At 37.8% G+C, this 14,717-nt stretch overlaps 1 protein-coding gene across 11 annotated transcripts in view; it reads right to left on the minus strand.

The window, feature by feature from the left end:
• The window catches only part of ARHGEF9 (Cdc42 guanine nucleotide exchange factor 9), a 382,466-nt gene that overhangs the window by 82,734 nt on the left and 285,015 nt on the right, over positions 1-14,717 (minus strand). For all 11 annotated transcript variants that reach the window (XM_066250140.1, XM_066250146.1, XM_066250148.1 and 8 more), the window contains 2 exons: positions 8,748-8,939; positions 4,472-4,651 (listed from right to left, as the gene is read on the minus strand). In XM_066250140.1, coding sequence (XP_066106237.1) covers positions 4,472-4,651; positions 8,748-8,939 — 372 coding nt within the window. The remainder of the gene's footprint in view (positions 1-4,471; positions 4,652-8,747; positions 8,940-14,717) is intronic.

The following is a 14,717-nucleotide window of genomic DNA, read 5'->3' on the forward strand; positions in this document are numbered from 1 at the left end:
CCTTCACTACTACAACAACAACGTACCTAGGAATAAATTTAACCAAGCCGGTAAAAGACATACTCAGAAAATTTTAAGACATTGAAAAAAGAAATTGAGGAAGATACAAGCAAATTAAAGCATATACTGTGTTCACAGACAGAAAGAATTAACATTATTAAAATGCCCATGTTAGCCAAAACAAGCTATAGAGTCAGTGCAATTCCTATTAAAGTACCAATGGCATACTTCACAGATCTAGAACAAATATTCCAAAAACTTATATGGAACCAAAAAATAACCCAAATAGCCTCAACAATCTTGAAAATGAAGACCAAAGTGGGACGTATCACACTTCCTTATATCAAGTTATACTATAAAGCCATTGTAATTAAAACAGCCTGGTACTGGCATAAGAACAGGTATACAGACCAATGGAACAGAACATAGAACCCAGACATAAACCAATTCCTTTATCGACAATTAATATTTAACAAAGGAGATAAGAGTATATAATGGAGTAAAGACAGCGTCTTCAATAAATGGTGTTGGAAAAGTTGGACAGATACATGAAAAAATGAAAGTAGACTACTAACTTACATCACTCACAAAAACAAATTCAAAATGGATAAAAGACTTAAATGTAAGTTGTAAAACCATAAAAATCTTGGAAGAACACAGGCAGTAAACTCTCTGATATTTCTCCTAGCAATATATTTGCCTATATATCACCACAGACAAGTGAAATAAAGGACAAAACAAACAAATGGGACTATATCAAAAGAAAAATATTTGCACAACAAAAGATATCATTAACAAAAATAAAAAGACAACCCATTCAATGGGAGAATATATTCACTAATACATCTGTTAAGGGGTATTATAATAACCAAAATTTATAAAGAACTTCTAAACCTCAACAGCAGGAAAGTAAACAATCCAATTTAAAAATGGGCAAGGGAAATGAATAGACTCTTCTCCAAAGAGGACATAAAGATGTTCAACTTCACTAATCATGAGAGAAATGTAAATTAAAACCACAATGAGATATCACTTCATGCCTGTTAAAATGGCTCTCATTAATAAATCAATACACAACAAGTGCTGGCAAGGGTGTGAAGAAAAGGGAACCCTCCTGCACTGCTGGTGGGAATGCAAACTTGTGCAGCCACTCTGGAAAACAGCATGGTATTTCCTCAAAAAAATTAAAAATGGTACTGCCTTATGACCCAGATATTCCACTTTTAGGAGTATACCTTAAGAAGCCCAAAACATTCATTCAAAAGAAGATATGTACCCTCATGTTTGTTGCAGCATTGTTTGTAACAGCCAAGATCTGGGAACAGCCCAAATGTCCAACTGTGGACTAATTGATAAAAAAACTGTGGTACATATACATGATGGAATATTATACAGCCATGATAAAGAAGGAAATCTTACCTTTTGCAATGGCATAGATAGATATGGAGATTATTATACTAAATGAAATAAGCCAGGCAGAGAAAGACAAATATCATATGATCTCACTTATATGTGGACTCTAACGAACACAATAAACTGAGGAACAAAACAGAAACAGAGGCAGGGTTACAAAGAACAGAAGGACAGCTGTCAGAGGAAAGGGGATGAGAGGATAGGATCAAATAAGATGAAGGGATTAGCCAAATTATATATGCATAACATATAGATACAGACAACAGGACAGCAAGTCACAGAGGGAAAAGGGGGATGGAGGTAGAGGTAGAGGTAAAGGGGGCAAAACAAATGGAAAGAGACATTGCATGGGGCATCATGTGGGGGGTTGAGGGTGTTTTATTGAATGAAACACTTGAAACCATGTTAACACAATAAATTAATTTTATAAAACAAAATTAAAAAAGAAAGAAAAGAAATACTATTACCACGTGCTGGCAACCATGTGGAACTGGAACTCATATATTAGGATGGGAATGCAAAATGGTATAGCAACTTTGGAAAATAGTTTGTCAGTATCTTATAAAGTTAAACAAATATTTATCATGCAATTTAGTAATCCCACAGATGTAAACAACCTAGTAAATAACTCAGATGTCCTGGAATAAATTGCTGAATGGGTAGTATAACCATTCAATGGAATATTACTAAGCTATTGCTAAGTAATAAAAAGAACCAACTACAGATACATTCAACAGCATGGATGAATATCAAAGGCATTATGCTCAGTCAAAAAGAGGTAAGCACAAAGGATTACTACTATATGATTCCATTTATATGACATCCTAGAAAAAGTAAAATTAGGGTAACAGAAAGCAGATTAATGATTGCCAATGGCCAAGGGTGGGAGCAGAAACTGACTACATAAAGAAAACAAGAGAAGATGATAAAGTGTTATAAATGTTCTACATCTCGATGTAGATAAGTACACAACTATATACATATGCTAAAACTCATCAAATTATACACTTAAAATTGGTGAATCTTATACCTAAAAAAAGCTGATAAAAATGAAATCCTAGAACTGAATAATAAATGGGTAAACAGTCCAATTTTTTCAAGACAAAGTGCTCCATAAAAAAGTATAATACATGATTAGATAGGGTTTATCCCAGAAACATAATGCTCATTTAATGTGAAAATTAATCAATCAAAATTCACCATTTTAACCAATTAAAGGATAAAAGCATATGACCATTTCAATGGATCTTTTTGACCCCCAGGTGACATTTGGCAATGTCTGAAGATATTTTTGGTTGTCATAACTTGGGCAGTGAGAGTTGCTACTAGCACCCAGTGGGTAGAGACCAGAAATGCTGTTAAACATCTTACAACGCACAAGGCAGGCTTCCACTGAAAACCACTATTCTATATTCTACTTACCTTACTCAACACTGTGTTTATGATATCTATGCATATTCTTATTAGGTTCATATATCTACTCTGTTGATTCTTGTTACATAACACTTCACAGTCATCATCTCATATCTGTTTCTATCTATCCCTTGGTAATAAATACCTAAATTGCTTCTAATTGTATTCCACCACACATAACATTGCCATGTAATGAACAGTCTTGTAAATGCTCCCTCGGGGATTTCTGTAAGAACTTCTCTGGGAAACATATTCAGAAATGGAACCATATGCATGGTTATCTTTGATAAATACTTCCCATGTGCTTTCTAGAATGACTGAACCAGTTTAAATACTGTGTAGAAAAAATTTAACATATCAGGCCTGACACTGCTGTCCTTAGACCTACTTGAAATGTTGACCCTTGACTGGCATCTTGGAACTTGTATCTCAAGAGGGTTCTCATCATTCCCTGACAATAGTGGCTTACTGTGCCTAAACTTTTTGTATAAACAATATGGTTTATTCTGAATGCCCTCTCTCCTTCCAGGAGTCTAGAATTTGGATACACACTAGGCAGAGGGTACCTACATGACCGGACCTCCATAAAATCCTTAAGCACTGAGTCCCTAATGAGTTTCCCTGTTAGACATTATTTCATATGCTTTGTGACAACTCATTGCAAGGGAAAATAAGTGCATCCTATGTGACTCTACCGGGAAAAGACTCTTAGAAACTTGTGCCTGGTTTCCTCCAGACTTTATCCTCTGTGCCTTTTCTTTTTGCTAGTTTTGCTTTCTAGCCTTTAGCTGTAATTAATTATAACCATGAGTATAACTATATGTTATGTGAATCCTTCTAACAATCACCAAATGACATATCCATAAGCAAAGCAGGAGAATTTGCAAGAAGATTTACTTGTAGCTGTGTACTTTTTATGTGCTACTTGAAATGTGTATCATGTGCACGTTATCTTTTTAAAAATAAATACTTTATAAAAAGGGGGAGGAGAGTTGTCAAAACAACTAGATCATCTGAATGAAACCCAAAAGATGTTAGAGAACCTTAGGGGTTTAGAGTGAAACCTTCTTATATTCCATATGAGGAGGTCCAAAGAAAGTAAGGGACTTATCTAAAGTCACCCAAACAATGACTACAGACACAGGACTTAAACCCTACCTTTCCTATTTCTTAGTTCTCCTTCTTCGAAGTCACATGGCCTCTTTACCTACATGTTACTTCTCCTACCCTAGTGCTCTCCCCTAAATATGTCACCAAGAACTACTTTCATACTGACCATGGTATCTCCTATTTCTCATATTCCTGGATTCTCCACACAATGAATAACTTCAGATTCTTCCCCCAAACATTGGGTTCCATAGGAACTGGACCCAACAAGAAAACAGAAACTGAAGAAAAATCCTACTGGCAACTCTCTGAAAGGAGACAGAAAAGGGTGGGAAAGTGTAGAAAAAAAAAGTCCTACTCCAAATCACAGTACCTTCCTAAGTCCTCCTACTCTGGCTAAGTTGTCAACATCAGAGACAGAAAGGAATCCATCCCCTACCACAGGACAAAGCAGCCTAGCAGGACCAGACAGCTCAGACACTCCTTCCATTGCTTCGTAACCTCTCTTAAAACCCTTCCCAAAGGAGAAAATACTTACATGCTCCAGGAAGCAGGGTCCTATCTCACTGAGGTGGGGGTCATCATTGTTGTACTGTTTCTCCAGGTCTCGCACAAATCCCATCTGAAACCTGTAGATGTCTTCAATGTTCCCAAAAATGATTTTCAGTTGCTCATCACTGAACATGTCCCTTCTCTTTCGGCATTGCTTCAGGTAGCCCTGCAGACAAAGAAAAAGATGTCTCTGATTCCTTGAAGGCTTTACTACATCCTAAGCCCTTAGAGCATTATTTTAGTTTCATGAAGTAGACAGGGAATAATTATTTACATTTTTCAAATGGGGAAATTGAGGTTTGGTAATTAGGAGTGTTATATTTCAAGCAAAGGTTTTCAGAGTTAAAATACTGCAGAATACAGAGCTTTGCCGACCATTCTTTTTGACAAAGACCCCAAAAACCCTAGGGTCCTTTTGCAGAAGCTCATTAAGCACAAACATTTTCACTCATTTTAGTAGTTGTTGATTTATCTGGATCTATTCATATCTCTAAAGTTCTTTTTATAGAACTAATTCAAAAGACCTTCATAACATTAATAAGAATTTGGCGGCCCTGACCAGTTGGCTCAGTGGTAGAGTGTTGGCCTGGTGTATGGAATTCCTGGGTTCGTCCTGGCCAGGACACACAGGAGAAGTGCCCATCTGCTTCTCCACCCTTCCCCCTCTCCTTTCTCTCTGTCTCTCTCTTCCCCTCCTGCAGCCAAGGCTCCATTGGAGCAAAGGTGTCCCAGGCACTGAGGATGGCTCCATGGCCTCTGCTTCAGGCTCTAGAATGGCTCTGGTTGCAGATCATCATCCCCTGGTGGGCATGCCGGGTGGATCCTCGTCGGGCACATGCAGGAGTCTGTCTGACTGCCTTCCTGCTTCTAACTTTGGAAAAATACAAAAGAATTTAGCTATAGAAGCCCCAGCAGGAAACTTCCCACAAAGGAACAGGAATTGACAAATTTAAACTATTTCTTAAAGCAGTGTGTTAGTCATCTAAGGTATCTGGTTAGGAGAGATCATTTGGATGAGTTTAGTCAACAAGCCCACAAGTGCCCAGGCACGATGTTTTTAACAAAGTAAGTGTTTGCGACACATTTGTGAATAAACGGACAATTTAATATAGCTAGCTGTTGATTAAGGGGAAGAATCAATGGAAGAAATTCTTTATTTAATAAGAGAGCACTGAGATAACACAGTTTGACTCAGGGTACACTGTAGGTCATGGCAAAAAAAACAACAACAAAATAAAACAAAACAGCCAGTTTTCCATTTTGAACTTACTCTGGTATATTTTTAACTAACGGACTGTATCCCCATTAGAAATTAGCACATGAACATGTTCTTGGTAAAAATGAACTATGGTCGGTCATTTGCTTTCATCTAAAAGCTAAATGCAATTCTTATAACATCTTTCTTAAATGTTGAGCCCCAGTGAGGAGCATTGTATTGATTGACTTACAATTTCTGACCCTGTCTCTTCCTCTACTTTGTCTCCCCTACACAGCTTCCAGCTTCCAATTCGGCATGGTCCAGTACAATCCTCATCAGTGGCTTCCATGCCCTTTACCAACCCCTACCAAAATCTTACGCCCTTTATCTCTTCTCACACTCCAATTCAGAAATTAATTATTAAATTAACAGTCTGTGCCTGTGTTGACATTTATTTAACTAATGGCCACTGCCCTCATTGACTGACATACTTATGATGTTCTGCATTGATTCACATCCAATTCCTGACCAGGAAGAAATGCTACCTACTCCCAAAATACTGTTTTAATTCCATTACTCTTACTGAAGCAGCTACCCAAATTATCTCCCTAGAAATCTTTCCTTAACTAACAGAGAGCTCAGTAATAATCTCTTATAGGCTCCTCCATGCCAAATATCTCTACCCCAGGGTTTGATTGCTTCTTACTCTCTCCCTTCTCTCCCTCCCTCTCTCTTTCTCTTTCTCACGCTATCACATTTGGAATTATCTTAGCTATAGTGGAGCAGGGAAAGTACTGAGCATATCATCTGGTAGAAACTCTTCCATCTTGATATTAGGCACTGGGGCAGAGACTTCCTCACCCCTGCTCATACTTCTCCCTAAAGTAGGCTTGTAAGCATAGCTGAAAAAAACTGGTAACAATATCACATCTTCATATCATGCCAGGGCAATTAGTAGGTATCAGTGAGTGATCATATTGGGAAGTAGAAGAAGCCATTATGGACAGCTCATTTATCCTCAGAAGCCAGATCAGAAAGTACTTAATAGTTTTGTTCACTGTTCCCATTTAAAAGGTCTCAGGGAAGGAATGATTATCATCAAATCCCCAAAGTACAGCAAAGATACGAAATTTTTTTTTGTATTTTTCTGAAGTTGGAAACGGGGAGGCAGTCAGATAGACTCCCGCATGTGCCCGACTGGATCCACCCGGCATGCCCACCAGAGGGCAATGCTCTGCCCATCTGGGGCGTTGCTCTGTTGCAACCAGAGCCATTCCAGTGCCTGAGGCAGAGGTCATAGAGCCATCCTCAGTGCTCAGGCCAACTTTGCTCCAATGGAGCCTTGGCTGCGGGAGGGGAAGAGAGAGATAGAGAGGAAGGAGAGGGGGAGGAGTGGAGAAGCAGATGGGCGCTTCTCCTGTGTGCCCTGGCCGGGAATCAAACCCGGGACTCCTACACGCCAGGCCTACGCTCTACCACTGAGCCAACGGGCCAGGGCCAAAGATACAAAATTTAAACATCAGTAGGGAATGTAACAACAATGAAAAAGAAGAAAAATGTGAGTCCTGGAAAAGAAGGAACATGATAGGCATGTCAGTGAGGCTTCCTATTTCCCCAAATATGCTATTCATTGTCATTGTCAAAGATATAATTTTCTATCTATTACATCATGTGTGCTGTCATAAGTAAAGATTAAGCTATGTATTAGAAGAAATGTAACTGCCCATAGGATGGTGAGACCCGAGAGTGCTTTGTCAATGGCTTTTATTTAGAGCTAATGTTAGGTTATAAATATATACTGGTGCATTTAGCTTAATGGAATATTATATATTCATTAAAAATAATGATTAGGAAGATTATCTAGAAATATGGAGAAATATTTATGATATAATATTAAAAAGCATGAAACAAAATGATATGCCAATATGATTACAATTCTGTAAATACATATACATATAATATATTTGAAGGAATTATCCAAAGGTGCAAATACTTTTCTTATAATTTGGTGGATTCTAGTTGATTCTAGTTATTCTTATTTTCAAACTTCCTCTAATGCCATTTTTTAAAATTATCATTTTGATAAAAATGGGAGGAAAAGCCTTTGCCAGAGAATATAAAGAAAATACAGTATCAGGAACGTTGCCTTAAGCATAATATTATCAATAGAAGGGGGAAAATCCAACGTCCTCTCAAAATCTACAGCCTTAGTGTTTAAGAAGGAAGATTAACAGCATAAGTATCACCAAGTATGCTTGTTAAACATAGAGATGCCCAGACTGAGAATTCACAACTCTGGAGGCGGTGGGGTTGAAGGGGGCTGGGATCTCCACATTTAAGAAGTTCCCCTAGGGGCCTGACCTGTGGTGGCGCAGTGGATAAAGCGTCGACCTGGAAATGCTGAGGTCGCTGGTTCAAAACCCTGGGCTTGCCTGGTCAAGGCACATATGGGAGTTGATGCTTCCAGCTCCTCCCCCCCTTCTCTCTCTCTGTCTCTCTCTCTGTCTCTCTCTCTCTCTCTGTCTGTCTCTCCCTCTCCTCTCTAAAATGAATAAATAAAAATAAATAAAAAATTTTAAAAAAAATGAAAAAAAAAAAAAAAGAAGTTCCCCTAGGAACTCTAGTGCACATTCAAGTTTGTGAACCATTGGCTTGGAGAGGGAGATGTGTTTTGGGGAAATAAATGAAATCAGACCCTTCCATGGGGTGGCAATAACCAGATCAGATACCAAAAGGATAAGGGTGGAGATGCAGGGCAGGGAGGGGGGGGAAGAAAAGTCAGGGAAGGGGAAGGGGAAGGGGAGATAAAGAGAATATGAACATGAAAATAAGACAAACAGGTATATAAAGGAATAAGAGAGAAATAGAAATAAAAAAAGATTAAAAAGTGAGAAACTACAAGGGAGTAGTTTCTTACAAATAGAATTAACAGGCCAGTCAAGATGCTCTTTCCAACATCTTGGGACTGTCACAGGTAGGGCCCAGGGTAATTATTGGTTCTTCATAGAAGTGTACTCTACTCCATCATAAGTGCCCTCACATGTACTGTCATAGCTGGGCCTACCTCACAAATGTCCTTGAGGTGCTTGATGTAATGACGCTCAGTGCTCATGATTTCATTGATGACATTGGCCCGCATCTGGTCCCGGTTCTGTAGTGGCCGGCCCAGACAGAGGCAATCTGAGTTGGGGTCCAGGTGCCCATTCTGCACATCACTGGGTCCTTCCTCTACCCCATCCTCCTGGTTCACCCAAAGCTGTGGAAGAAGGCAGAAAAAGAATGGATTAGCTTCCTTCTTTGAGAATTTTCCAGCCAAGTAGAAAAAGGATAAACTAAATTATTCACGTATTCAGAGAGCCTTCAACCAGAGATACCTGTAAACTGAATGCCATGCATGGCTCCAGTGTGACTGGCTGACCCTAGGAATGAGTCTTATTCTTTATAGGCCTCTGCTGACGTATCTGTAGAATGAAGGATGGGGAAGGGTAGGAATAAACCATCTTTGGAGACTTCTTAACTAAGATGGTTTCAGAGAAGAGAAGAGTTATGTCAAGCAGAACTCATTCACAAAGGTGCATATCTAGGGAACATAACCATGTCAAAAAAATAGAATTAAGCTATGCATATTAGGTTCCATGGCTGCATTACTGTTAAACATAATGCATATAAGCATGGAGATCAAAGTTAGATACTAGAGTGGGCGTAACAAAAAACAGGGCCTTTGGTGTTGATTTTCATCAAAGGCTGCACAAATAATCATTAAAATTTGACTGTAAAATTTATTGGATATGCAAAGATCTATATATACTTAATCAAAGTTGGAGTGGAAATGTCAGAATGTCCCCCCTTACTACATAATAGCAATAGCTGTTTAATGAGCATGTTTTATATACTATCCATTATGCTAAGAATTTTCAGTGAACTATATTATTAAGTTCTGCTAGGTAGGCACCATTATTACCACTGTTTCACAGAAGAGGAGACTGAGCCTCAGGAAAGTTAAGAAATTTGTCCCAAGTCACAAAGTTAGGAAGCAGAGGAGCTGAGATAGGAGCCAGGCAGTATGACTCCAGAGCCTATGGTCTTAACTACTCTGTTACCACATTTTGCCTCTGGCTCTCAGAATGACAAGAAATGAGTAGAGAAGAGATTAGGACAAGGTAAGCTGAGAAATATTAGTCTCATCAAAACTGGATACAGGTTGGTAAAGGTTGAGACTATTCCAAATAATGAAGGCAAAGGAACACAGGAAAAAGCAACCATCTGTTGGAGAGGCTGGGCAAGATGTATCTTGATCTGGGATAACTTAACATAGGGACATGGCTCATTTCACTCCAGTCCTAGGAAGGAGGAAAACCAGGAGAGACACACTGAGAAAAGAAAGGGTGGTACCCTAAGAAAAGTGGTGAAATCTATAAGGGGAGTTGGCCAAAGAGCTTGCCAGATGTCTCTAGAGCATTAATCAACAACCCATCCTCCCCTCCCATGTGCCCCAGATTTTTCAACAGTCCTGCCTCAAGAAGCTAAGATCACAAAATTTCAATGCATCCCTATTTCTGCCACCACAAAAGCATGTTGGTGGGTAGGTTTAGGGCAGGGGTCGGGGAACTTTTTGGTGGAGAGAGCCATGAATGCCACATATTCTAAAATGTAATTCCATGAGAGCCATACAATGACCCATGTACGTTACGCGTTATCCAATAAAAATTTGGTGTTGTCCCAGTGAACAGCTGTGATTGGCTCCAGCCACCTGCAACCATGAACATGAGCGGTAGGAAATGAATGGGTTGTAATACATGAGAATGTTTTATATTTTTTTTATTAAAGATTTGTCTGTGAGCCAGATGCAGCCATCAAAAGAGCCACATCTGGCTCACGAGCCATAGGTTTCTGACCCCTGGTTTAGGGGAACAGAGATTTGAGGATAAAGATACAGGGACAGTAGTTACTTCCCAACTCTGAGTATTCTCCTCTCCCTTTGCCTCACAAAGGTTAGGGAGCATGAGTACCACTTGGTGAACCTAGAGATGTCACCAGCATATAGTCTGCATATTTGCCACAGGCCTAAGAAAGTAGAGCTCAATCCATTTTAATGCATTTGTATACACAGCCAAATGTGCAAAAATGTATCTCCATATAGAACCTATCCCCCTCTAAAAATGATCTATTGTAAATCTCTTTACAGCTTTGTGTCTTCAATATGCTAATAACTGCCCTTTAATACATTCAATAGGCAATAATGAGGAATAATTAATCAAGGAACGTATCTGTTCAAAAAGTTTATTCTAAGGTATTGAAGCAAAAATATCATATACATGGTGCTGTTTATTTGTAATAATAAAAACATCATCTCTAATAATCTATTAGCTTTTCTCAGCTTTTTATAAAGCAAGCTAACCCCTGCTATGGAAAGGGTACAATAAGCAGGCCTTTATGAAATAAAAACAATTCTTTTTCTTCCAAAGAATTTAAGACAGTCAAGTCAATTCCAGTGGGAAAACAACTCCAGTGAGAAGGAGCACAGAATATTGGTGATGTTGGATGGGGTGGAAAGTCAGGTTATAACAGAAGCAAATTTAGGTTCAAGCCATACTTCAAATAATAACAAAAGTGCAGAAAGACAGATAGATGCAGATTACACAGAATTTGGAGGAGGAATCCCTTCTGGTGAGAAGTGAAGGCATGGCTGTCAGGACCCTTCATAAGGAGCTTCTGAGAAGACAATACCTTTAGTACACCACAACAAACCCACAAGCCCATTACTTGAGTTAATATGCTACCTTAATCCAAAAAAATAATGACAGGTAGTTTCATTTGTTTATTAAATTTATATTAGATGCTTACCAGATACTGGAGATACAGCAGCAACAAAACTGACAAAAATGTCTGCCCACTGTGGAGCTGGCATTTGAATGGAAATGCTTTTAGCCTAGAAAAGGTATCATGTAAGGCCCAATTATTGTGCTGCTGTGCTCAGGGCCTTTCCCTGACATTCAAATATTACTATAATCAGCTTTAATCTGCGTTTCCTTTCTTACCTCTACTATTCCCTTTAGGAATACTGCACTCCTTCCAAACTGTTCTTATTTTCTGTCCTCAAATACTCCAAACTATGGTCTTTAATCCTATGCTTAAACATGGAAATAATATAGTCCAGAGGCTTTCAACTACTTAAACAATAATGAACCAATATCTCAACTTTCTAATGAAGAAACTGAAGCTCATAAAGGAGAAATGATTGACAGAGAGTTAGCAACATACCGAGATACCAATTTTGATGTCTTTTTATTTTGTATGTATCTTCCTTTTTTGTTATTTTTTTATAATTACACAGTTGATACAGAATTACATTTGCTTTGTAAAAAGTTAAAATATAAAAGGAAAACTCAACTTGTTAAAATAAGGATTAAAAGAAATGTTACTACCAATCTAACAGAACTAAAAGGGATTAAGAGAAACACTATGAACAAGTATATGCTGATAAATTTAATAACTTGGTGATATGGGAAAAATTCTGGAAAGACAGAAACGGACTCAGGAAGTAAAAAAAGAATATCTGAATAGACCTACGGCAAATAAAAAGATTGGATTAGTATTCAAAAACTTTCCACCTGGAGGAAAGAAAGAGCCAGATGACATTGCTAATAAATTCTACCAAACTTTTAAAGAATAATTAACATGAATCATTCACAAACTCTTCCAGAAACAGAAATAGAAAGATTCTCAATGAAATACTTGCTTTCCAAATTCAGTAACATATAAAAAAAATTTTACCAGATGGAATTAATCCCAGGGATGCAAGGTTGTTTCTATATATGAAAATCAGTCAATGTAATACAATATATTAATGGAATACAGGTTTAAAAAACATATTATTATCTTGATAGACACAGAGAAAGCATTTAATAAAATCCAGTGCTGTTTCATGATTAAACAAATAAGAAATTAGGAATAGTACAGAACTTCCTCAAATTGATGATAAGAATTTATGAAAAAGCCATAGCTAATATCATACTTAATGGTGAAAGATAGAATACTTTAATCTTATGATCATGAACAAATATCATTTCCATGTAACATGAAGGTCGGGCCAGAGCAATTGGAGGAAAAAAGGCATTCAGATTAGAAAGAAAAGGTAAAACTATTCATACATGACATGACTGTGCATATAAAATCATAAAGAATATACACACACACAAGAAAAACAGTTATTGCTATAACTAATAAACAAGTTGAGCAATGTTGTAGGATATAAGATCATTATAAAAAGTCCATTTTTATAGGCACTACTAATGAACAATCTAAAAATGAAATTAAGAAAACAATCCCATTGCAGTTTGATTTGCATTTCCCTAATATCTAGTGAAGTTGAGTATCTTTTCATATATCTATTGGATATTTGTATGCCTTCTTGGGAGAAGTATCTCTTTAGGTCCTCTGCCCATTTTTTTCATTGGCTTCTTTGTTTATTTGATATTGAATTGTTTGAGTTCTTTATATATTTAGGAGATTAATATCATTTTGGAGCTATTGTTTGCAATCATCTTCTCCCATTTGGTTGGTTGCCTTTTTGTTTTGTTGGTGTTCTTTGTTTATTTGTTTTGCTGTGCAAAAAAAATTTAGTTTGATATACCCCAATAAATTTAATTACTTAAAAAATAATACCATTTAAGTAGCACCAGGAAGAAGAATATATTTAGAAATACATTTAACAGAAAACATGTAAGACTTATACAGTGAAAATTGCAAGAAAATTTTAAAACAAACTCAAGAATACCTAACTAAAGAGAAAGATATCTCATGTTCATGGATTGGAAACTTTAATATTGTTAAGGTGCTAACAGTCTACATATTGATTCAACACAATGCCTACCAAAATGCCTAGCTTGTTTCTTTTCAGAAACTGACAAGCTGATTTTAAATTTAATATTAAAATTTGAGATATTCAGAATCAACACAACATTTTTTAAAAACAAGAACAAAGCTGGAGGACTCATATTTCTTGATTTCAAAACATACTATTACTACAAACCTTTAGTAACCAAGAAAGTATAATACTGGAACAAGAATAAACACAAAGATCAATGGAATAAATGTGAGTTCAGAAATATTCCCTACATGTATGCTGAGTTAATAATTTTCAAAGGTGTCAAGACAATTCAAGGAGGAGAGTATAATTTTTCAACAAACAGTGCTTGGTCAACTGTATATCGACATGTAAAAGAATGAACTTGGACCCATACCTCACACTATATATATATTAATTAAAAGATCCAAGATAGCTGCAGAGTAGGTGAAAGCTACATAAACCTCCTTCCAGTGCCAAACCAGATTCACAGCTAAATTATAGAGCAATCAACCTGAATGACCAACTAAAAAACAGCGGAACAGGAGTACTATATCCAAGGATTTATAGAAGCTCCACAGAGACTGGTAAGAAGGGTGGAGACAGAGAGAGGCCTGGCCTCTGCACCCAGGTATTATGGCTCAGAAAACAGAAGGATATCTCAACTGCAAAAGTCCCCCTTGAGGAGCATGGGGTGTCAACCCACATCAAGACCCCCAAACCAGAGTCCAGGGTCAGGAAGAGGAGCCTGGAAAGCATCTGGCAGTAAAAATCAGTGGGAATTCTGTCCTCTGGAAAGAGAATGGAGTCTGCTAGAATCCCAGGTGCTCCCTAAAGGGTCCACACGCAGGAGCTTATTTTTGTGCACTCACCTGAAGCTCTCAAAGACAAAAGGTGACTCTGGGCATGTGGGACTCCTAAAGAGAATATCTGGGTGTCATGGTTCCAGAGAGAGGTCTGGAGAGTCAGCTACTGAGCTCTCAGTCCTGAGTCAACATCCCACATTGCCCTCAGGTATCATCACCCGGGGTGGGGGTGAGACACTTCTATTCTTATAGCACCAGTCTGATGAGTACACCAACGCAGTCTTCCAAATATTGACAACATCACCCTGCCAAGCTCACATCTGGCAGAAAGAACTGTCGGTTGCAACCAACAGGCACCTAAGGTGAGCTCATTTTTTGGAGA

This window comes from Saccopteryx bilineata, chromosome X (genome assembly GCF_036850765.1).
Source record: "Saccopteryx bilineata isolate mSacBil1 chromosome X, mSacBil1_pri_phased_curated, whole genome shotgun sequence".
NCBI classification, from domain to species: domain Eukaryota; kingdom Metazoa; phylum Chordata; class Mammalia; order Chiroptera; family Emballonuridae; genus Saccopteryx; species Saccopteryx bilineata.